Source organism: Podarcis tiliguerta, assembly GCF_965153285.1.
Source record: "Podarcis tiliguerta genome assembly, chromosome: 1".
NCBI lineage: Eukaryota > Metazoa > Chordata > Lepidosauria > Squamata > Lacertidae > Podarcis > Podarcis tiliguerta.
In genome coordinates this window covers 113,996,001-114,020,253 of record NC_139534.1, presented here as the reverse complement: position 1 = coordinate 114,020,253, position 24,253 = coordinate 113,996,001, and the positions used below count along the sequence as shown (strand labels likewise).

General features: G+C 45.3%; 1 protein-coding gene across 5 annotated transcripts; it reads right to left on the bottom strand.

Moving 5' to 3' along the window:
• Positions 1-2,273: 2,273 nt before the first annotated feature.
• Positions 2,274-17,987, bottom strand: CCDC197 (coiled-coil domain containing 197). Of its 5 annotated transcripts, XM_083438608.1 has the most exons (10): positions 14,301-14,376; positions 13,859-13,937; positions 12,132-12,177; positions 11,306-11,482; positions 9,681-9,838; positions 7,121-7,203; positions 6,712-6,884; positions 4,969-5,079; positions 4,197-4,313; positions 2,274-2,602 (listed from the first exon to the last, which is right to left on the bottom strand). In XM_083438608.1, exons 1-10 carry the CDS (start codon positions 14,359-14,361, stop codon positions 2,417-2,419), a joined length of 1,191 nt encoding a protein of 396 aa, XP_083294734.1. In that variant the 5' UTR covers positions 14,362-14,376; the 3' UTR covers positions 2,274-2,416. The 5 variants fall into 5 exon arrangements, with proteins under 5 accessions (XP_083294734.1, XP_083294735.1, XP_083294736.1 ...); XM_083438609.1 differs by lacking the exons at positions 13,859-13,937; positions 14,301-14,376 and adding an exon at positions 17,550-17,987; XM_083438610.1 differs by lacking the exon at positions 13,859-13,937 and having other exon boundaries at positions 14,203-14,439.
• Positions 17,988-24,253: the final 6,266 nt, after the last annotated feature.

Below are 24,253 nucleotides of genomic sequence, written 5' to 3'. Positions count from 1 at the left end.
ACACGTTCCAGCACTGCTCTGCAGTTCTGTCGGACAGCAGCAGCAGCAACTCATGGAGCCGTTGATTAGGGAGTGCCAAACTTTCCTTGCCTTGGGTCCTGGCAACCCATGCTACACCACTGGCTCACCTGGAAGCTTCCCTTTCTTCTCCCAGCCTCCCACCCTGGGAGGTCTTCGCTTCCCTGCTTTTCACACAGGGTCTTTCACCTACCATCCATGTGAATTCCAATCTGAAGTGAAAATACCAGCACCTTCACCATACCCAAGATTCTTTTGGAGAAGCCACACTGGAATAAAACCAATATATATATATTTGTAGGATATATTAAAATTGGGTTCTTTGGGTGTCTTACCAGACAAAAATGAACAACGAGCTTTCTTAATATAATTGATAAGACAACATGGAAGCAACCTGTACTGTTGTTAGTAACCATATTGAAATAAATAAATAAAATTCACTGTTGGCCAAAATATACAAAATCGCCAAGACAATATTTGGAGAATGAGTCAAATGCACTCTCATAGCCTCCCAAAGTACAACTGCTGTTTAGATATTATGTGTATTGTGCAACAAAGGAATTGAGAATTGCATCATTTATTTTATAACGGCGAGAAACATAGTTGGAATATACAAACAGAGTTTATATAACAAATCCTCCTTAAACTTAATTTCACAACCACAGTTGGAAAACAAACATATCAGCCTAACTGTTCAAATGAGACTCAGTTAGAAAACAAACAGTCTATTGGGCACTGATTCAAAATAATTTAATGGTTAGAAGACTCTTCTGCTCCCCATAGTTTTGTAAAACCCAAAGGGATATGTTGATAATTGTCTTGAACTGAATATAAATATATACCCAATACTAAAGTTGATAGAGCACAAGACTATTAATCTTAGGGCTGTGGGTTCGAGCCCCATGTTGGGCAAAACCTTCTTGCCTTGCAGGGGGTTGGACTAGATGGTCCTTGTGGTCCCTTACAACTCTATGATTCGATAATTTTGTAGAAGCCTAACAGTCTACCAATGGCTACTCAGAAACACACACACACCACCTTCCAAGGATCTCAAGATGGTGTGCATGGTTCTTCTTGTCCCCATTTCATCCTCACAACGACCCTGTGAGGTAGGTTAGGCTAAGAGATGGTGTCTAGCCCAAAGTCACCCAGAGAGCTTCTTAGCTGAGTGGGGATTTGAACCCTGCTCTCCCAGATCCTAGTCCAACACGCTAACTCAGGGGTCAGCAAACTTTTTCAGCAGCACTGTCCCTCAGAGCTTGTGGGGGGCCGGACTATATTTTGGAAAAAAAAACCTGAACGAATTCCCATGCCCCACAAATAACCCAGAGATGCATTTTAAATAAAAGCACACATTCTACTCATGTAAAAACATGCTGATTCCCGGACCATCCATGGGCTGGATTTAGAAGGTGACTGGGCCGGATTTGGCTCCTGGGCCTTAGTTTGCCTACCCATGCAACCATTGCATCACTTAGCAGGCTGTGTCTTTAACTGCATTTCATCCAAAGCAGGGGTCAGCAAGGTTTATCTTGTTTGGGCAGGCCCAGATCGGTCAGACGGAGATCCCTCCATGGGCCGGACTGTGCAAAAGTGTGAGCGCCCACAATTGTCTGTGTCTGTGCAGATGCGATTTCCAGCGGTGCACTGGTTTAGTGCAGCACGCAAGTGGGCAGCTCATTTCGGGGGTGGCTCATGGGCCAGTCAAGCGTCCTCTGCAGGCCGCCTCTGGCCCATGGGCCTTAGGTTGCTGACCCCTGATCCAAAGTGTATCAATGCAGAATCTAAACTACATATTGATCTAACAAACGTGTGCATCACTGTTTGAATGCTCTGAAAACAAGCTTGCAGATTGTACTCCTGCTTCTGTTCCTTTAAAATATGTGCTGGGATTAAGGGCTAAGTACAGGTTACATTATCCACTTAAAAAATAAAAAAGTGTGTTTAACTGGCATGGGGGCGGGCGGGCGGATGGAGCTGTTATGTAGCCCTGATCAAGAGTAAAGAACACTATAGGCAAGATTAGTTTTCCCTAGAACTAGCCATGGTCAGTTTGCCAGCTAATCAAAGCCATTGCCTGCCTGTTTAGGACAATGGATGGCTGCAGGAACACCTCCAAATTGTGCATTGGTTCTTTCAGAGTTTGGCTTCCACTCCTCCAGCAAGTCCGTAAACACCAAAATACATAGAATTAGCAGGCAGAAAGAATCAAGATCACTCAACCCATACTTACAAAAAATGAGCATGAAAGACCCTTTCACCCACAAATCAAAGCATTTATGGTAATGCATTGACATCCATCTGTGTTGATTTGTGTGCAGAAGCTACTATAAATATTCCACTAGTCCCTGCAGTGTCTCCCATTCTGTATATGGGATTTTAAAAGAGATTTGTCTCCTTATGCTTTTCCTCCTTTGTCTTCCAGCTTGTCCTTACTGGCAAAGCTTATTTGCCTTTTAAGTTGTTCCCTAGAAAGAGTAGAAGATGACCTTTCCCTCAAAAGATGAGAGGATGACCTTCTAAGTTCTTCAGACTGCAGTGCTCTTGTTTCCTCTACGATCTGTTGTTTCCTCAAAATGGACTCCTGAATAAAAAGAGAGAAAGGTTCTTAATAAAGCTTAGTTTCTAAAAGGAGAGTGGCTTAAGCTGAAGTACTGAGAAAGCGTCTTACAAATTCACATGGAAAATTAATCTTGAACAACACATTGGGATGGTTCACACATAGCTCTAAAACAGCTATCCAGATCCTGGTGCTCTCCAGATGTTTCAGTTTACAACTTCCATCATCCTTGCTCTGAGCTGGTTGGGGCTGATGCAAGATGCAGTCTGAAACATCTGCAAGACACCAGGCTGGAGGAGGCTGCAGTAGACCATGGTTAAATACTATGTGCCTGAGCTGCTACACGCAACATGCTTGAACAAAGCCTCAGGTTCTTGAGCTTCTCCTTCCCTTCTTATCTTGCTGCATGGCTAACAAGGCTGGATTATCAGTGGTGCAATCGCCCCAGCGCCCTGCCTGCAAGGGGACCCAGACTCTGAGCTTTCATAAAAAAAGAAAGTCAACCAGCCACCTATTTAAAAAGTTTGGAAGTGAAATATACAGACAAATGGGCAAGCCTGTCTTTTCCTGCTTTTCAGTGTTTTTTTAGTAAACAAATGAAGTCAGCGCTATGATCAGTGAGTTGTTTCAACACCAGGAGACAGGAATCCTTTGGTTCTAAAGTGTGGACTTTTCCCCCTACCCTTTAGAGCACTTTCCGTCTCATTTTCTAGTGCAGGCATGTCCAGCTCCCAATCTACTCACAGTACGGTATTAAAATACTGGCTGTGATTTATCCATTGTCATTGCCTGGCAAAATTGTTGAGCTTTTCTTTCAGGGAGGCAAAGTTGTTGAGCTTTTTTGGGGGGGGAGGGGAAGACGAGTTTTCGTTCCTTTTGGAGGACAAACGCTAAGGGTCATGTGATCTACCATTAGCGTCCTGCAGTCGATAGGTAGACCACGATCGACCTGTTGGACATGGTTCTGGTGCATGCAGTCTGTAGTCTGTCCAGGCCCAGTGGCAGCAGTCAGTCAAGAGTATAGGAGTGATTGTTGGGTGCGGAGCACACTCCCCACCTGCAGGCAGCCTCAGCTGCCTGCACGCATGACCTTGGGGTGTGGGGCACACTCCCCCTCACAGATAAAGCCACAGCTGTCTGAACATATTGCCCTCTGTCTAACCTTTTGCGGTCTCAGTAGTCTGTGGTGTCCTGTCTGTGACCTTTGTCTCTGAGACATTTGTCTCCTTTGTCATACACTGTGCAAGGGGAAAATGACGCGGTGGAAACAGGTGCCAAAATAACTTTGTACCACCCCACGATCTCAGGATTGGAAGATGTGTAAAGGTCACAGCCCAAAGTTTGGGTTTGCATATTGTGTCAATAAAAGGAGCCTCCACAGAGCTGGCTGGCAGCTTGCTTGCAGCTCACCTGTGCGCAGCTCACCTGCATTACCAACTCCTGCCTCATGTCCTTCACTTCAAAGAGGAAGAGTGGGGCTGAAGAGTGGAGTAAGAATGCTTTGTGTATTATTGCTCCACTCCCTGATCTAAATGCATGCTTTATCCCCTTAGATTATTGCTGTTCATAACAGTCATGGATAAAATGTTACACTCAGTCTTGGGTTGGTTTCACTTACCTGGATCATGTCTAGCTTGGACCGCAATGTCATGTCCTCCAAAGGGCCATAATGAGGCATGTAGCATAACTCTGCCATGTTGTTGATTGCTAACATCATCCTGCTTAGCTCTTGCCTCTACATGAGCATAAAGAGATGGATGAACTTTGTCCTTCTCACCACTATACATCCACATATACTTGGAGAGTAGTGAAAGAAGACAACACTGATCAAGAGTGAGGTTAGCACTTTTTTTAAAAAAAAAAAGAAGATGGAGCTGGTTCATCATCTTCATTATCAATATAAATCTAGTTTCATCCCAGCTTTGCAATTCTCATTTCAGATGAGACACAGTAGCAAATTAAATCCCAGTTCAGTCGTCAGTCCTGCCCCTCCACTATCCTCAAAGCAGGCCTTTTGCAAATTAAGGCAGGCATGGGGAACTTTTAGCCCTCCCGGGGCAGATTTACACTTGTGGTTTATAATGCTAAAAATCCATTGCTAAAATGTGACACCGGAGGGCCCTGCAGAGCAGAGGGCAAAGGGAAACTGTAACAAATGTTATAGACCATTATATTTTATAATGTATCAAAGAACAATGTAGATCCAGCCCAGATATTGTTGAACTTCCATGCTGGCTGGGGCTAATGGGAGCTGTATTTTACTTTATTTACTTAAAAGCAAAAGTATTTATAAACCCTATAATATATACATTTTTAATCTCTAAGTTGTATACAACATCCAATCAATAAACAGGAGCTTTGGGGTGGGGTGGGGACTCAGAGAAGCTTACCTTTTGATCGATGAGACATTCCTCATTGTTAATGTGGTGACACAAGTGTTTCTTTTTTTCTTGTAGTGCACTTTTCTTTGACTGAAGTTCAGAAATTTTGCCGAGCAGCACCTAGGCAAAGCCATAAAATGGGAATTTAGGGATGCGCTGTTCGTACATTTATTTTACGGCATTTGTAATCTGCCTTTCACCCAAGGATCTCAGGGCAGCATACAGTAAACATTAATGTAATACAGTGGTACCTCTGGATACGAATGGGATCCGTTCCGGAGCCCTGTTTGCATCTAGAAGCAAATGTAACTAGCGACGGCACGTCTGCACACGTGCCCATTGCTTTTCGTCACTTCTACACATGCGTGATGTCATTTTGAGTGTCTGTGCACGCGCAAGCGGCGAAATCCTGAAGTAACGCACTCCATTACTTCTGGGTTGCCGCAGAGCGTAACTCGAACGCGCTCAATCCGAAGCACATTCAACCCAAGGTATGACTGTAATTGACAATAAAAATATTAACCAAGCTTGCAAGAGGAAATAGAGGCTTTGCAAGTGATTTCACCCACCTACACATGCAAATATATGCAGAAACACTTCACAGTCGCATTAGACTATTTGGAACTGCATGGCAGCTGAATGAAAGAGAAATTGTATCTGGAGAGGTTTTGTCTGTTTTGAGATTTCCTGATGGGCACATAGGAGCCCTGCTGGAGCATGCCAAGAACCCATTTAGTCCAGCACTCTGAACATAAGCACAATAGCACTCACCCCTTCTGCAGTGTCTCGCAATGGGTATTCAGAGGCAAACTTCCTTCAACAGCAGAAGTAGAACATAGCCATCATAGGTACTAGCCAGGGAAAGTCAGGGTAGGGTATTTCAAGGCTCCCAGGCTTCCCTGAGAAAAAGTGAGCGGCGCTGCCCAGAAAACAGCAGCGGTTCCTAGTGGTACAAAAGGGTCTGGTGCTGTAACAATGGTTTTTTTCCTCCACCACAGCAGCACTTAGGCTTATGGGGAAGAGCCATAGCTCAGTGATGCAGTACATGCTTTGATTGCAGAATATCCCAGGTTCAATCCCAGGAGCATCTCCACTTAACAGAACAGGTAGCAGGCCATAGGAAAGATCTTCTACCTGAGATTCTGGAAAGCCACTGCCAGTCAGAGAAGACAATACCTGCCAGTATTGCAACACCATTCGATACCAATAGTATTAATACTAATATTATTAATAGTAATATTATTAATAGTAATATTATTAATAGTGCCCAATGAGAAGGGAGATGTACACTAGTAGTACACAATGAGAGTGAAGATGCAAACTAATAGAACACAATGAAACAATAGCAGCAGCAGCAATACACTAGCAGCACACAATGGGGCAAGAGGGGGAAGCCATAATCATATTTTTCAAAAAGCCTTTCAAAAAGATCATTCACCCACTTCCTGCAGAAAAAGAAAACAACAGCAGCAGCAGCAACAAATCCTCTCTGAGGCTTTGTAGTGTGACCAGTTATAGTACCAATTGGACCCTGTTCCAAAGGAATCTACAAGTTGAGAATCCTAATGAATTACACAGCATGGGTTTCCTACGTGCTGCAAATACTTCTCAAAGCTTTGTTGGTTTCAGAAGACAGAATTGACCTTCTCCGAGGTTTCAGAAAAGAACCAGCACACTCGGTGCTTAGTACAATCGGACCTGTGGAATGAATGGATTGGGCGCCATAAAAACTACATGCTCAGTGAACATTACAAATGTCGTGGTATTGTATTCCTCTCGCAAGATCCCCAATTCTTTTTGCATTTCCTCAATGTGACACTGCTGGATGGACAAATTCTTCATCAAGCTCTGGTTTTCCTCAAACAGTGTCTTGTGCCTTTTGATGAGGGCTTCAACCATGGAGTCTTCCGGATATCCAAGAAAGCCTGCAATGCAAAACAGGGAGGGTTATGCTATACATGGAAAACACATATCAGGGACATGTTTTTATTGTTTTGGTATTTTTGTGCTACTCTTTATTTCTGATGGCTCTTCAAAAGTGGTTTATGAAAGATGTCTTGTGGATCCTTTTATGAGTCAAAAGGCAAGAAATCTAAATACGTATCTGTCAAGTACAGAGTCCCCCCCAAGTAAAGTGTAACTGTTTAATGATTATACTCACCTGGTGTGAATGTGGCGGTAACTTTCTTCAGGAAATCTTCAACGCTTTTGTATTTTGCCATCTTCTTCTGTAGTTCCTTTTTTCTGAAGAAATATATATTAGGGGTGCTTGGAATGCCTCAGATGTTAAAAATCGTCTTATCAACAAATAACTAGAAATTCCTGGAAAGGGATCATTGCTGTAGCTCAGTTATGAAATTCCTGGAAAGGGATCGTTGCTGTAACTCAATTACGAAATGTGAGGGGCAATTCTCCCCCATCTCAACCTTGACTGCCATGGGCAGCCAAACATCTGCAGAGATGGCCCATGTTTAGTCACACCACCAGTTCCTGGCAGCTGTGCGTTTGAGTGATAGACCAGCTCAGCCCAGTGTTGGCTGGCTGGTGCCCATTGGGACTGGTGGGGAGGAGGGCAGAGAGGTCAACAATAGATAAAGCCAGAGCCAATGATGAGCAGAGTCAACTAAAGTTATGTTCTCATCCTTCTCCCTAAGGAGTTCTGCTGAGGCAACACTGAGACTGAGTGTCTGCCTTTGGAGTGGATGTAACTAAAAAGGCAGGTAGGTAGGGGCTGGCTGGGGGCACAGTGAAGTTGGTGGAATACTGCCCCTTTTGCTCTAATGGATCAGCCTTCAATGGCTCAAGTTGGTGATAATGATCACTGCATATATATTTGTTTATATGCCGCCTTTCCCCCCTGACAGGGGCTCAATGTGGCTTACAGATAAAAATGTGGTCAGCACCATCAAGAGGTCCCAAAACTGAGGACCCAAAACTGCCTTGGCTTTTGTTTCATTCATTTATCAAAATATTTGTGACCAGTTCTATATCAAATTGTACTCCGAGCAAGGTACACGGATACATTTGGAACCACCCTTTTGTTAGTTAAGCAAGCAGATAAAAATGAATGAATGAATCACAACCATCTTAAAACACAGAGTGGACGATCCCCTTATTATTACAAAGCAGAGTTAACAATTACCGTATTTTTCACTCTATAACACGCACCCGACCATAGCACGCACGTAGTTTTTAGAGGAGGAAAATCCGTAGGCATGCCACCTGTAGGCATTCCCTCCATAACACACACAGACATTTCCCCTTACTTTCTAGGAGGAAAAAAATGAGTGTTATGGTGCAAAAAATACGGTAATAAACCCCCAAGAAAGCAGTCGGGGTCTTCTTAACCTAGGGCCAAAGTTGAAAGTGAGGTAGGCACCAGCAGAACTCAGAGAGAAATATATTCCACAGCTGGGGCGCTATTGTGTTTTTTAAGGAGGGAAAGGGAAAGCTGGCTGAGTACTGTAAAGGTAAAGGTAAACGGACCCCTGACCATTAGGTCCAGTTGTGGCTGACTCTGGGGTTGCGGCACTCATCTCGCTTTATTGGCCGAGGGAGCCAGCATACAGCTTCCGGGTCATGTGGCCAGCATGACTAAGCCACTTCTGGCAAACCAGAGCAGCGCACGGAAATGCCGTTTACCTTCCCGCCGGAGCAGCACCTATTTATCTACTTGCACTTTGACGTGCTTTTGAACTGCCAGGTTGGCAGGAGCAGGACCGAGCAACAGGAGCTCACCTCATTGCAGGGATTTGAACTGCTGACCTTCTGATCGGCAAGCCCTAGGCTCTGTGGTTTAACCCACAGCGCTACCCACGTCCCTCTGGCTGAGTACTGTAAAGGTAAAGGGTAAAGGGACCCCTGAACATTAGGTCCAGTCGTGACCGACTCTGGGGTTGCGGCACTCATCTCGCTTTATTGGCCGAGGGAGCCGGCGTACGGCTTCCGGGTCATGTGGCCAGCATGACTAAGCCACTTCTGGCGAACCAGAGCAACACACGGAAACGCCGTTTACCTTCCCGCCAGAGTGGTACCTATTTATGTACTTGCACTTTGACGTGCTTTCAACTGCTAGGTTGGCAGGAGCAGGGACAGAGCAATGGGAGCTCACCCCATCGTGGGGATTCGTACTCTTAGATAATTAAACATTTGCTCTACGTAAATATGTAAAAGATCAAATTTAGGAACACAGAAAGCTGCCTTATATTGAGTCGACCATTGGCCCAGGTAGCTCAATAATGTCTACACTGACTGGCAGGCCTACCTAGAGATGCCAGGGATTGAACCAGCGACCTTCTGCATACAAGGCAGATGCTCTCCCACTGAACTACAGCCTTCCCCATTTAAGCTATGGCCCTCTTAGCAAGCCCCCATTCTTAAGAAATATAACTTTGATGATGATTCTATTCTGCCAGGGCACAGGTCCTTCAGATCAGGAAAGCTAGCCATGCTTGCCGGCTGGAGAATAATGTACAGTGGTGTTATTAGGAGAAGACTTTGGGACTGAAGTCCAGGGCCCCACTCAGAGGAATGTCCCCAGCAGGAGAGTCCCCAAATACAGCAAAGTTGGCTTACGACATTTTGAAGTAAGTGAAGTAATACACACTGGCATCTAACGATAGGGCCTCCAGAAGTCCAGTGTCTAAGATTGCCTCACTGCACCCCTGCCCAGATACCAGTGGCTCAGTCTCAAATCCGTCTTAAAAGCATCAGTCACATACCTAACTTGGAGTTTCTTAAGCTCTTTTTTCAGTTTCAATACCTCACGCTTCTTGAGGGCTTTCAGCGCGTGTTCCTGGTGGTACAGCTGAATGACACGAACCTTCTTCTGATGACACTCTTTAATATATGCGTCAAATTCAAGAATTCGGTTCTTCCTCTGAATCAAGAAGGAGAAAGAAGGCTTAATCAGTTTTGCATAGTTTTGCTCAGTATTCAAAGGTGGGAGCCCATGAAGGGGAAGTCATTTGTTTCAGAGAAAATGAGAATGAATTCATCCTGGACACTAACAAAGAATGGAGGGAAGACTGATTAAGCTGCAGTCATTTACACACTTACCTGGGACTAAGTTCACAGGAAATTAGGGTTCCTTCACACTTCCACTTTTCCCATGCCTAGGAAGCATGGGCCCAAGTGGTTTTCCACTTGTTCCACACATTTTAGGTATGGGTCCAAGCACTTTTCCCTTATACCTCGTCAGGCTGCTGGTTTATCTTGCCCAGTATTGCATATTGCAACTAGAAGGAGACTCTTCAGGGTCTCAGGCAGGTCTTGCTCATCATCTGACATTTGAAGCTTTTAAACAGAGATACCAGCAGCTGAATTGGGGACCTACCAAACAAAATGCTAGTGTTCCATCTCAAATCCCATATACAGCCTCTGCTATGCTGCCCTCTTGTGATCAGGCTGCCGGCCAGCACAGTGCTCTGGAGCTACGGTTGAGTATGAGTGAAGGCCATTTCCAGTTTCTTTCACTTTCTCATTTTTCCAATTGTCTGGAGGAGGCTGAGCACTGAAGCTGTGCTGTGCTTAGATCTGCACTCGGCCTCCTCTGCCCCCTCAACATTGAGGGGGCCTGGCCCCTTTCCAACAAATACAGAGGGGGTTGAAGACATCTCGGCCCCCTATAGCTATCACACCTGACTGGCCCCTACTTCTGGCTTTGCATCATTACAACTGTGTGAGAATGGTAGTGCCTGATATGTGGTGGAGTTGCACCCCAATTAAGTACTTCTGGGGAGAAATACACGAGGAGTTGAAAAAAATGCTTAAAATCCCATTAACAAAAAAACCAGAGGCTTACCTACTGGTCCTTTTAGGAAAAGAAATACCGAAATCGGAAAAAAGAATTTTCTTATATGTGACCACCGCAGCTAGGATAATAATGGCATCTAAATGGAAAGCTAAAGAACTACCTACCAAGGAGGAATGAATTCTCAAATTTAATGAATATTTAAAATTGGCTCAATTAACAGCATGCATGCGATAGCAGTCAAGTCAAAAATGTATGTATGTATATAGAGAAAATAAAAACAATCAGAATGCAATGATAAGGGTAAAATTGATTCCAGAGAAGACGAGTAGCGGTGGAGGGAAGTTAAACAGGGTAGTGGGTTTATTTTATTTTGTTTATGTTTTTTCTATTTCTTTTTTTGGATATTGTATAATTATTTAATGTATAATGATTTAATGTTTAATGTATAATGATTTAATGTTTAATGTATAATGATTTAATGTATAATGATTTAATGTTCCTTTTCTGTTAATAACGTTTAACAGATCAATGCAGATCCAGCCTAGACCCCAACTCCAAGTGCCCTCCTTATAGATGCAGAGTGATGCTTACATCCTGATCTTTTTGTTCAAGCGCTTCTCTTCGTTGGACCAACGCTTCCATCCTCTCTTTGAACTCTTGCTTCTTTGCAGTCAGTTCTGCAGAAGCCTGCTCATTTTCAATTTCTTTCTTCTGAAGCCGGAATGTTTGCAGTGCTTTTCTGCGATGCTGCAAAATGTCACTGGTGCTCTAGAAAACAAAACTGGTTTTTACAAATACACAGAGAGAGAGTGATGGAAGGAGAGAGAACTGTAGGGTTGGAAGGGCCCCCAAAGGTTATCTAGTCCGCGCGTGTGTGTACACAAAAACACACACACCCCACACACTACTTTTTTTCTTTAAAAATGTTTAGGGCTACTCTTGCAATGAGGGAACTACCAGAATGCCCTCAGAGCTGTACCTCAGTGTCCAGCCTGAACGATGGGGGTGTAGACGCTCCTTCAGGTCTACAGGGTCAGGGAATGATGGGAGTTGTAGTTCAGTGCCATCTGGAGGGCCAAGGCTCCCCATATGCAGGGAGCCTCAGCCTGCATGAGTCAAGCAAGCTCTCCGCTGCACATGCTGACAAGAGGACAGAGCTTACATGTTCATTCCTGCTCTCCCCTTTTGCGTGTTGAATTAGCACAGAAGGCAAACTCCCAAGTAGGGCTTTAACAGTTAGAAGAATATTATCTTCCCTGGATACCAGTTCAATCCCCCTGGCACGGTTATTATCGGAGAATTGCTCGACTTCTGCCAAAGCTCTGCTTTTGGCACAACCTAATAAAGAAACAGAAGCCCTGTCCTATATTTAACCCGGCCCTCTTGTCTGAGAAAGAGAATGACAAAGGCAGCTGACCTCTCGCATGACAGGAATCTGAGGCACAACTTCATCCTCTTCTTCCCTATATATATAAAAAAAGGTAAATTGTTGTCATAGACCCTTAATACCTAGAAATTACTCTCCATGTATGAAAGGCAGATCCCAATGTTCTGTCACACTTTGGTGTGACCAGGAAATGGAGCTCAGGACGAGCTTATGTAGATGAAGATGAAAACAGGCACCATCTTGATTCTCAAGGGTGATTCTCTGGGTGATCAATGGCATATTACAGGCAGTGGCATAGCATGGGTGGTTGGGGTGGCATGGCACATTTTTTTGGAGGGGCCCCCACCACAGGTCCCCTAATTGGAGCTGTGAAAGAGCTGTGCAGGCAGCATTTTTGCATGGCTGACTAACACTGCCAACTGCAGCTCCACTCCTGGGGCAGAGAGAGGAGAGTTGGCGGCAACATTGCCGCCCCTCTCCTTGGCTGCATTGTGGCACCCAATGCTGCTGCTGAGGCAGCTTTCTTGTGCCTGGGCCCAGTCGCAGCTCCACTCCTGGGTCAAGCCTGATCCTGGACGCAGCAGGCTCCCTCCATGCCCTGTGCCCCTATGATATGAAGGTCTACTTAGAAGTAACCCCCACTAGGTTTTGTGGGGTTACTCTGAAATAAGTATACAGTGGTACCTCGGGTTACATACGCTTCAGGTTACATACGCTTCAGATTACACACTCCGCTAACCCAGAAATAGTGCTTTGTTAAGAACTTTGCTTCAGGATGAGAACAGAAATCGTGCGGCGGCAGCAGCAGGAGGCCCCATTAGCTAAAGTGGTGCTTCAGGTTAAGAACAGTTTCAGATTAAGAACGGACCTCCGGAACGAATTAAGTACTTAACCCGAGGTACCAATGTACAGAGAATTTCTTTTCTTTTCTTTTTATGCAAAGCAGACCAAAACAACTACCATTTTAGAAAGCAAGTAAATGTAATTCCTCTCTAAATTTTGTGTGCTGCACATTCAGACATGCGCACACATACTTCCATGATGGAAGCATAACAATTTTATTATTATCTGTTGTATACACACACCGTGAGATATAACCCAAGTAGGGAGGGCAGGGACTACAGACAAATTTTCTCAGGCTATACAAAATCAAAATGGAGAGACATAATGATATATAAAACATTCACGGATCCTTCAGAAAGCCATATTTCACATATAGGCAAAGCCATACAGTCCCAGAGGCTATTTGCAGTACTGCAAGAAATGAAATCCCACCACATGGCCTGGCAACCTTCTGGAGCTTCCAACATTTAAATTATGCCCTATTCCCCCCCCCCCATCACAATGTTCCTCACGTGGGAAAATTTGCAATTCTTGCAATGTCTTCCATTTTTGTACGATAGATGTCCTAGCTACTGCCAACAACCATGTAATGAGTTCTTTTGTATGCCCTTCTTGAACCTGATCGCCCCATAGATTTCAACATAGAAGATGTGGAGTCCTTTGAACAGGAGTCTTACAAACAGCAGGATTTTTTTCTCAAATGGGGGGTGGATATTTTTTTTTAAATGGAATCCCGCCTTCTCCAATTATTGAGAAACTATATAGAAAGATGGAGGGAGGCAAAGCCAGAGACAATAGTGATAAAATAAATGGAATGTAGGATCCCTGCAGAAAGAAATGGATAGTGGCAGGTTTTGGGGGCTGCATAAAATGGCAATGGGGCCACATGAAGCCCCAGGCTGCAAGTCACCCACCTGTCCATTCTCCTTAAAACTCCAGGATATAAATCTATGCTGAACTTTTGGAGACTGAGAGCAGTGACAACAGCAGTATCTAGGAGTTAGGGGAGATAGCCGGAAGCATCACAATGGCACCTCTATGGCATCTTGCTTCATCCTTGAGCACCTACCCTTTACACCTACCCTACACAGGGTAAATCCCATAACATACTAAGTTTACAGGAGATGTCCCCTTTCAACACAAGGAAGCAAGACTTAATGGGAGTAGTTTGGCAGCGGCTCCTTCCTAAATGGTACCGCTAGCGACATAAGGTTGAAAGGTCACAACTCAAGAGATCCAGGTGGGACCTTTACATTACCCCATTCAGGAGGAGACAAAACAGCCGTAGTGCCACCTGCTGGGTTTGTTCCATGGTCCTATCACTCAACTGCTATCATTAGAGCAGTCTTTGCCAACCTGGTGCCATCCAGATGTATTGAACTGCAGTTCCCGTCCACTGATGGGAGTTGTAGTCCATGAAATCTGGGTTGGCACATACTGCAGTGAGAGGTGTTCAACACAGCTGAAGAGGAACCAGGACTGATGACAGGACAAAGGGAGGAAATTAGGGTTTGATCACATATTACTAGATTTATCATCCAATGAAAACTCAGGCTGTGTTCACACATGTGGTTTTCTAAGAGTTAGCCTCATGGGGCTTATTTATGAGTAGCCATTGGGATTGGGCTGTTAGCTGATTTAATATATGTTTTAATTGACCAATTAATGAATTTATCAATATACATTAATTTACATAGTTCTAAAGGGGGGAAACCTGCTTTGGGTTGTATCCAAATAAGGACCACATCTGCACTATAGTTTTAAAGTAGATGCCCCTGTGGGTTAAACCACAGAGCCTAAGACTTGCTGATCAGAAGGTCAGCGGTTCGAATCCCCACGATGGGGTGAGCTCCCGTTGTTCAGTCCCTGCTCCTGCCAACCTAGCAGTTCGAAAGCACGCCAAATTGCAAGTAGATAGATAGGTAGTGCTCTGGCGGGAAGGTAAATGGTGTTTCTGTGCGCTGCTCTGGTTTGCCAGAAGCAGCTTAGTCATGCTGGCCACATGACCCAGAAGCTGTCTGAGGACAAACGCCGGCTCCCTTGGCCTATAGAGCGAGATGAGCGAGTCAGTCACAACTGGACCTAATGGTCAGGGGTCCCTTTACCTTTACCTTTAATACTACAGCCATGGTCTCCCAAAGTAACCTGAGAACTGCAGTTTGTTAAGAGTGCTGAGGGTTGTTAGGAGACACCTGTTCCTTTAAGAGAGCTACAATTCCCAGAGGGATTGAGAAGAGGGATTAACTGTTAAACCACACAGTGGTATGACGTTGCTTTAAATGTATATTGTGGAGTTGGGGCCTAAGACCACATCCACATCATAAATTTAAAGCAATATTATAAAACTCATGGCTTCCCCCAAAGAATCCTGAGAACTATAGTTTGTTAAGTGTGCATGCGGTTGTTAGGAGATCCCTATTCCCTCATTCTTGATCACTGGCCATGCTGGCTGGGGCTGATGGGCGTTGGAGTTGGGAAAGCCTTTTCTATATAGAGTTCTCCTGACCATCAGGAGATGGCATACCTGAATGAATTGGATTAAATGGCTAGAAAAGAAGCCCATGGCAAATCAAGGTCCTAGTGTGAGCAACCAAATGTGGAATGCAAATCCAAGTTGCAATTACACATACTCTAATCCTGCAGCTGTGCTTTGCAAGGGATCATTTTCTATACCAACAAGTCGGGTTGCCACCTGATCAGGAAAAACCAGATGCTTGCCTGCTCTTGTGCTGGAGCAGAAAGTGCAAAAAATCAGCCAGGGCAGCTCTTCAGCACAAGTTGTTAATCCTCAGTCTGCATCAGACGATGCGATACCTTCAATAATTCTCCTACATATTGTGGGGAGTAAGAAGAACCCTGTTCCCTGCTCAACCACCCAGCAGTAATATGAGGCAGTAACTTTTTCCAATGCTTTATTTTCCCACCGGAAATTTTCCAGTTCAGAATGGCACCAGGAGTCTACTGATACTCAGGGCTCATCCTTGTTTCTGCTTGACCCACGCTTATTCTAGGCATGTATCTGAGTGGTTTCCCCATTGTTTTCCAAGAGAAAACCCATTCTTTAGCGATAGATCGGAACAAATGGCAATCTGGGTGAAAACTGAATCGCTCTTTGCTCCAACTGAGCACTAAAGAGTGGTGGAAAGCAGCAGGGAGTATGAATAAGCCCTCAGTCAAAAACCCCTCATGACCTTCCCATATTGTGTTGGGGACTGAGTGGGGAGCAGGCATGATGACACTGGGGGCGAGGCTAGCCTGAATGCCCTGCCCCTCCCCACACTCTCACCATTCACATGTTCAGGTAACACTTACAGCTGAAGTCCCGGAGAAAGAATCTCCAGGGCTGTCAAGTCTACTGTAAAGCATTATCTGGCAGACCAATGACATATTGCAGACAGCTAAAGAGACACCCACATGTAGAAGCTGCAAATAATTCTCCAAATCCACCCAGGCCTTTTCAAAGCTGTCTCTGCCAGCTGAGCATCTAAGTTTATGAGGATGCATGGGGGTTAGTCAGACCTCCCTACGATCGCCACAAATTCAGGGCCCACGTGTTTTGCTGCTCTCTGCAAAGTTCTCGCTTTGTTTTCTCACGAGTAAATGTGGGGAGATCTTAAATGATGTCAACAGCTTAAACAAATTCCATGGAGTGTTTCTACAGCATGAAATCTTCTTTGCCCCATGCAGCGCAAACACCAAACGCAGGGTTGACTGTGGGAACTGTTTTATATGCCATGTTATTGTTGGTCTGGCATTTTAACGCTGCGGAAAGAAGCAGCAGTGACATCATCCCTGGCGCCAGCCGTGCACTTTGATGAGATCCACTTGAGCCGTACCACCAAGTGATTTGATCGGAATAAGAATGGGTTTGTTAGGTTTTTCTGTATCCTGTTGGAAGCCTTTGGTGTGTGACCTGGAAACGATAATTTCCTTGAGCAAGCAGTCCCAGTGATGGCAGACAGTGAGTGTGGAGTAGTGGTTGGGTCTTGGGAGACCAGGGTTCAAATCTTCACTCAGCCTTGAGGCCTACTGCGTGGCTTTGAGCCAGCCTTTGTCTCTCAAGCCTGACCTACCTCACAGAGTTGTTGTGAGGAATAAATCGAGAGGGAGATCATAGAATCATAGAGTTGGAATAGACTACAAGGGCCATCGAGTCCATCCCCCTGCCAAGCAGGAAACACCATCAGAGCACTCCTGGCATATGGTTGTCAAGCCTCTGCTTAAAGACCTCCAAAGAAGGAGACTCCACCACACTCCTTGGTGTGATAAGTGTTTGCTTCACCTTGAGCTCCTTGGAGGAAAGGGATGGGCATAAATGTGCTAATTAAATAATAAGAATGAAAATGCGACCAGCCTACCAGAAAATAGGTATGCCCATCTAACATGTATACAAATCAGTAGCATGCCTGTAGGTACATCTATCTTTTCCATGGCCAGAATGTAACCCACTCTACAAGGGGGTTAGAGCAGCATCCCCTGACCCCACTCAGCTTGGCATGTGGCCCCCAGATGGTTTCCCAGCTGACAGTGCGGCCCTCAAACTGAATAAAAGTTCCCCCACACCCGTTTTAAGGAATGCATCACACACATCAAGGGCCACCTTACCTGTGTTCTCCTAGCTGGGTCACGAAAACATTTCCTGGCCCGTTTTCCACCTGCAGAAAGTATTTGGGATCATGGTCCCTTGTCATCATCAGAAAAGTCATGTTTCTTTAGGAAGGAAGGGAGGGGGGTTGTGGAAATGCTTCCCCCTCCACTTTTCTGCAGGAATCCTGTGTACTGCCATGCGCAGCAGTTTCACCCCCTGGGAAATTGGTCAAGAGGAGAAAGAAGTGTCCAGTTTGCCTCTGTTTGTCTAAAGCTTATCTCGGCACGACCAAATGAGCCCGGCGGTGCTGCTTTCGCTGCATCGACAGAGACAGACGTGTGTGAGCAGCAAACCCAGATCTAATTGCAAAGCTGGAAGTGCAGGGCTCAGCGTGGCAGGTGAGCTTTCTGGGTTGCTACTTCAATTACCTTTCCGCCTGCTGCTGCTTCCAGTGTCCCCCTGGCAACCCCAGCACACAGTGCGGATCAAGGCCTCGAGTGCCCAGGGAGAACTGTCCTTGTGTTTCCCTGGGGAGTGATCTCTCTCTCTCTCTCTCTCTCTCTCTCTCTCTCTCTCTCTCTCCCCCCCCTCCCCCGCACAGCTGTAAACAGAAGCATGAAATATACTCGGAGTCGAGAGTGGATTTCATGCTTTTTATTCAGCTCATAGTGGTGAGGAGGAATGAATGTTCCCCCAGAATATCTGCTTTATATACATTACAGTGGTACGCTTCAGGTTACATACGCTTCAGGTTACAGACTCCGCTAACCCAGAAATATTACCTCGGGCTAAGAACTTTGCTTCAGGATGAGAACAGAAATCGTGCTCCGGCGGTGCAGCGGCAGCGGGAGGCCCCATTAGCTAAAGTGGTGCTTCAGGTTAAGAACAGTTTCAGGTTAAGAACAGACCTCCAGAACGAATTAAGTACTTAACCTGAGGTACCACTGCATTTGCACAATGGGCTGCACGTGATTGGCTAATTCCAGGATTCTCCTGTAGGCCAATCAGGTTGTGGATTCACTTCCACCTGGAGCTGGATTGGGTGGCTCCTGTGGACCAATCATACTGCTGCATTCTGAATCCTATTGTTCTAGGACCAATCAGACTGCTGCCTTTTGGATCCTATTCAGCTCAGCACATAACACTGCAGCAGCCTCTTTGCTAAATCGCTTTGGATGAAGATATTTTTTGTCTGCCTGCTCACAAGTATAGCATGAAACAAGGCATAGTATTTGTTTGTTCATTTAGAACAGTGTTTTCCAATATTTGTGTCGCCATTTGTTTTTGGACTACAGTTCCCATCATCCCTGACCATTCGTCTTGCTAGTTAGGGATGATGATAGTCCTCTGGGTATAGGGCAGTATATAAATTCAAATAGATAGATGATAAATAGATAGATGGATAGATAGATATAGATAGATAGATAGATAGATAGATAGATAGATAGATAGATAGATGATAGCAGCACATGTGAAAAGGATCTAGGGGTCTTGGTGGACCAGAAGCTTAACGTGAGTCCACAGTGTGATGCAGCAACGAAAAAAGCTAATGCTATTCTAGGCTGCATCAACAAAAGTATAGTGTCCAGGGACTCAGCTACATTAGTAAAAAAGAAAAAGAAGCATAAATGCATAAATAACATTGTGACACAAGATGGCACTGTAGAGTTCGATCTTTGGCAATGTGATTTTGCATTACTGTACAGTGAAACCTCAGTTGTTGAACATAATCTGTTCCTGTTGTAAACAAAAGCCCATTCGGCTTCCGAAATGTTCGACAACTGAGGTACAGCTTCCTATTGGTTGCAGGAATTTCCTGCACGCAAGCGGAAGCCATGTTGTACATCCAGCTTCCGAAAAACGTTCAGAAACCGGAGCATTTACTTCCGGGTTTTCGGCGTTTGGGAGCTGAAACATTCCAAAACAGAGGCGTTCGGGAACTGAGTCTTGACTGTATGAGATTTACAACGCATTTTCCTAAAACATTTTTTTGATGTGTCTAGATCCAGCCCAGATCAAGGGAAGTAATAGTACCACTCTATACTGCCTCAGTCATGGGACACGGGTGGCGCTGTGGGTTAAAGCCTCAGTGCCTAGGGCTTGCTGATCGAAAGGTCGGCAGTTCGAATCCCCACGGCGGGGTGCGCTCCCGCTGTTCGGTCCCAGCGCCTGCCAACCTAGCAGTTCGAAAGCACCCCTGGGTGCAAGTAGATAAATAGGGACCGCTTACTAGCAGGAAGGTAAATGGCGTTTCCGTGTGCGGCTCTGGCTCGCCAGAGCAGCGATGTCACGCTGGCCACGTGACCCGGAAGTGTCTTCGGACAGGGCTGGCCCCCGGCCTTTTTGAGTGAGATGGGCGCACAACCCTAGAGTCTGTCAAGACTGGCCCGTACGGGCAGGGGTACCTTTACCTTTATACTGCCTCAGTCAGACCACACCTTGAGTACCGTGTCCGCTTCTGGGCACCACAATTTAAGAAGGATGTTGACAAACTGGAACATGTGCAGAGGAGGGCAACCAAGATGACCAAGGGTCTGGAAACCAAGCTTTATGAGTAACAGTTGAAGGAACTGGGTCTGTTTAGCTTGGGAAAGAGGAGTCTAAGAGGAGCTATGATAACTATCTTCAAATATCTCAAGGGCTGTCACATGGAAGATGGAGCAAGCTTGTTTTCTGCTGCTCTGGAGGGTAGGACTCGAACCAATGGATTCAAGTTACAAGAAAGGAGAGTTTGGCTAATGTTTCCTGCTTGGCAGGGGGTTTGTTTCCTGCTTGGCAGGGGGTTGGACTCGATGGCCCTTGTGGTCTCTTCCAACTCTATGATTCTTTGATTCTATAATCAGGAGGATCTTTCTGACATAACTGGCCAAACAATCTGAATAGTTGTGCAATGGATCACCTACACCTGGAAAAATTGTGCAGTTGTTCTATTGTGTTAAGGGGGGAGAAACAACATTTTCTGAGTTCAGATGGGGATGGGGGTGGAATCTGAACAGAGAAAATATGGGAGCAGGATGTTATGTTCATGATATCATGCAGATGCCCTGTAAAAAACTGAGGGAGCAAACTGGTTATTCTACAGTAAATGTGCAGTGTGGAAGCAGCTCCTGTTTCAGACTACTGTTTTCAGGATAGGGTTACCAACTGGTCTGGAGCAAATTTAGAACAGATCCCATGTCATTCTCCATTGAATCACAGGCTTAAAATAGAAAGCTCAGGCAAGGGTCCCAGGGAGGGTATTCTGAAGTTAGGGTGCCACCATGGAAAAGGCCTTGCCCCAAGGTTAGGAGGAAGCAAAGAAACTTATTTTGATTATTGGTTGGCTTTCATTTCATGATCTGAAATAGATAATAGATACTTTTGCATATATATATTTTCAATCACTGATTTTAGGACTTCTGCAGTTCAAAAATTTGGCTGTTGTCTGCTGCTTGGAAAAATACTGAAATGTTTATGTGTGTGTACATATATAATGGCCATATAATAGTTTATTTATCAGTCATCATCATCATTTTATTTGTATGTCACCTTTCCATAATCAAAAGCATGTTCAAGGTGGCTTACAACATGTAAAAAATTACATAATACCCCCACCTCCTTCAAAATTTTGTGTAGGCTTTATTTTATTTGTTAACGGCAGGTGCTTTTTTGTCCTTTAGTTAAAATTGCTTAAAATGATCTGTACTAGTTGCTAGAAATAGAGAGAGATCATCCAAAAACAGATCACGCATAAGATAACTTGTTCTACTCGTTTGTTGGCTTGTCTCTGTTCAGTCTTCCCCGCATACCTTTGACCTCTATTATTGCAGTAAAGTTTGTTTATCACACTATTTGATATAATACAGGAGCCTGCCACATTTGTCAAGTATATGACTATTTTTAACCGAGTTAAATGCTACACGCTCTTATGGTATGTTGTGCAACAGATATCCTCTCGTGTCATCTGACATTTTGCCCAGACACTTGTGCTAAATTTAGCTTCTCAGGAGGGATGCAAGACAAATGAAGAAATGTCAGTTTTTCGAAACAAGATTGTGGCATGGGAGGGTTTGATTTCTTGAAGAGAAACGTCAAAGAACTAATAGCTGTTTCAATCATTGCATGCTGCATTTTTAATACTGCATTGGATTGGATTTTGCTTTTGTGCTCTGTAAAGGCAACCAGAGAATATTTGTTGATGTATGTTTAATAAATAATAAATTAATAATATGGATGTTTCATGGGGAACCTAACCTTCTGAATGGGGTCCTCATTCACCTTTGAGGTTGAAGTGGGAAAGCGTTTGTAGCCCTGCTCACAAACATCCATAAAAGCAAATAAATTATACAAGAATATATACCAAAGATCGCTGGCAACACATTGAGAATCTTTATACCACTGCCTAGCATTCCAAGCAACAGCAGCCGCTGTCAATTGCACAAAGAATCTCCAGATGAGTAAACTGCTTGATACGGTCAGTTGACTTCCACGTGCTCTTGCAATGGGGAAACTAGCCCTAAATGACATGTGTTCCAGGAAAGTCAGCAAGGTAAGCCATGTTTTGGTAATTTACAGGAGCATCACAAAATTATTTGGAGCGCTGCCTACACACCCTTATGAACCTCCCAAAGAATCATGGTGTCAGGCTTCAGGGAATCGCCTTCCTCCCCCTGCGGCAGTAGATAAGCAGAACAAAGGAAAAGAAATCATCTTACCCATTAGAAACTTTAATAGTCACAGCGAGAGAACAAAGAACCCATCTCCTAGGAATGGCGGTGCTCCCAGTTAAGAATCCCACCCCCTGACGTCCCCATTAATCCACGTCACTCCTATGTCTTGTAATCTTGAGCTGGTACCCTCTGTGCTTTGTGTGCTTTCTATACCGCCACTTTCTCAGCTCTTCTTGACCTTCGGGAGAGCGGGTGAATGCTTTCCAGAGACAGTGAATCTGTTAACCCTCTCTCTCTCCGTGTTTCTTCTCCTAGCTGCTCCCCATCCAGTATTTCCCAGCTTCTGCCTTCTGAACAATGTCCCTCCTCAAACCACCATTCCAAATCTATACTGTCCTCCTGCTCCTGGGAAGATTCAGGATTCGGCTCAGGAGCGAGGGGAGGGGAAGGGGGAGGCTCCCACCATTCCTCCTCAGTGCAGCCCTCCTCACGGGGCTGTGAGTTGTTAGGGAGACTGCTATTCCCCTCACTGAGCTAAAATGCCCAGTATGGTGCCAATTCGTAGTGGCCCAGCTGTTTTGGCTCCCTCACAATTTTTTTGCCCCCATGCCCCCATGTTGAAAAAAATAGGGGCGGAGGAGGCCAAGTGTGGAATGGCTTCAGTGGTCGGCTCCTTCTTCTCCTCCTCCTGCCATGGAGGGGAAGGAGGGGAAAGTACCCCCACCCCACCCAGTGGCCGTGGCAAGAGGAGGCCGAATGTGGAACTGGGCATAGCACAGCATGGCTCCATTGGCCAGCAGCTCCTCTTCCAGCTGTGTGAGGGAAAGATGGGGGAAACAACCCACGGCCAGCGGCAGGTGGAGAAGGCGGCAGAGTGACAGAGAGGAAGAGCTGCCACCCACTGAAGCAGCGCTACTGCCGCATTTATCTCTGCCCCCGGGTCATCCCGACATCCTAATGTCACACCTCCCCAGTCTCACTCGCAAGCTGGCACCTTTGTTTTACAGCCAGTCCCTCTTCCCAGGGAACTACAGCTCTATGTGGGGAATAGGGGTCTTAAACCACAGAGCCTAGGACTTGCCGATCAGAAGGTCGGCAGTTCGAATCCCCGCGACGGGGTGAGCTCCCATTGCTTGGTCCCTGCTCCTGCCAACCTAGCAGTTCGAAAGCATGTCAAAGTGCAAGTAGATAAATAGGTACCGCTCTGGCGGGAAGGTAAATGGGGTTTCCGTGCGCTACTCTGGTTCGCCAGAAGCGGCTTAGTCATGCTGGCCACATGACCCGGAAGCTGTACGCCGGCTCCCTCGGCCAATAAAGCGAGATGAGCGCCACAAGCCCAGAGTCAGCCACGACTGAACCTAATGGTCAGGGGTCCCTTTACCTTTACCGTCCCCTTAACCAACTATAATATAGTTCCTGGGATTCTCCGGAGGAAGCCATGACTCTTAAAGTGGTACCACAGTGCTTTGCATGTATACTGGGGATGTGGCCAAGGTTGTGTGGGGTAGGTTTGTGGCTATTCAGTGTCACTTTGCACATGCTTAAAAGATTCTGGGCTGAATCCTAGGGCTGAAAACTAGAGTCCTTTTGAACCCTAATTCAAGTTAGTTCTTTTCTACACAGTAGGAAAACGCTTGCCATTCTATTGTCATTTTATCTCCCCCCCCCCCACACACACTTTTCCTTTGTTTTTGCTAATTAGAGGACTGGACCTTTCCCCACATTTCCTAAAATTCAGGAACGCTTTAATTAAAAATTCCCATTAATCCTCATGGTGAAATATCAGTGATATTTGCCAAGCGAACAACGGCTAAACAGTGGTGTTTACTCACCAAGGCAGTGTGTGCTTGTTTAGATTCACCTTAGTTTTGCTTAAATTCCTGTTGCATTTGCAGTTTTACGCACTACCCCTCCATTGGTTGATCCCCCTCCATATCAAATCTGTGTACATGACCTTCTGGTGATATTTACACACAGAGAGCCTGAGACTCATAACAGTGAGCTCCCCTAAGGTTTAACTTGTCAGCCTGAGTCAGCAATCAGCTAAAATGGTGTTGAGGAGCTCGGATAAC

Bases quoted from the DNA above. Each gene is read 5' to 3' on its own strand.
- CCDC197 (XM_083438608.1), bottom strand. From the start codon at position 14,361: ATGGACTACAACTCCCATCAGTGGACGGGAACTGCAGTTCAATACATC. The intron at 11,483-12,131 runs GTCAGCTGCCTT...TTTGTTTTCTAG, and splicing joins AGATTCCTGTCATGCGAGAG to AGCACCAGTGACATTTTGCA. The intron at 6,885-7,120 runs GTGAGTATAATC...TTTGCATTGCAG, and splicing joins TACCGCCACATTCACACCAG to GCTTTCTTGGATATCCGGAA.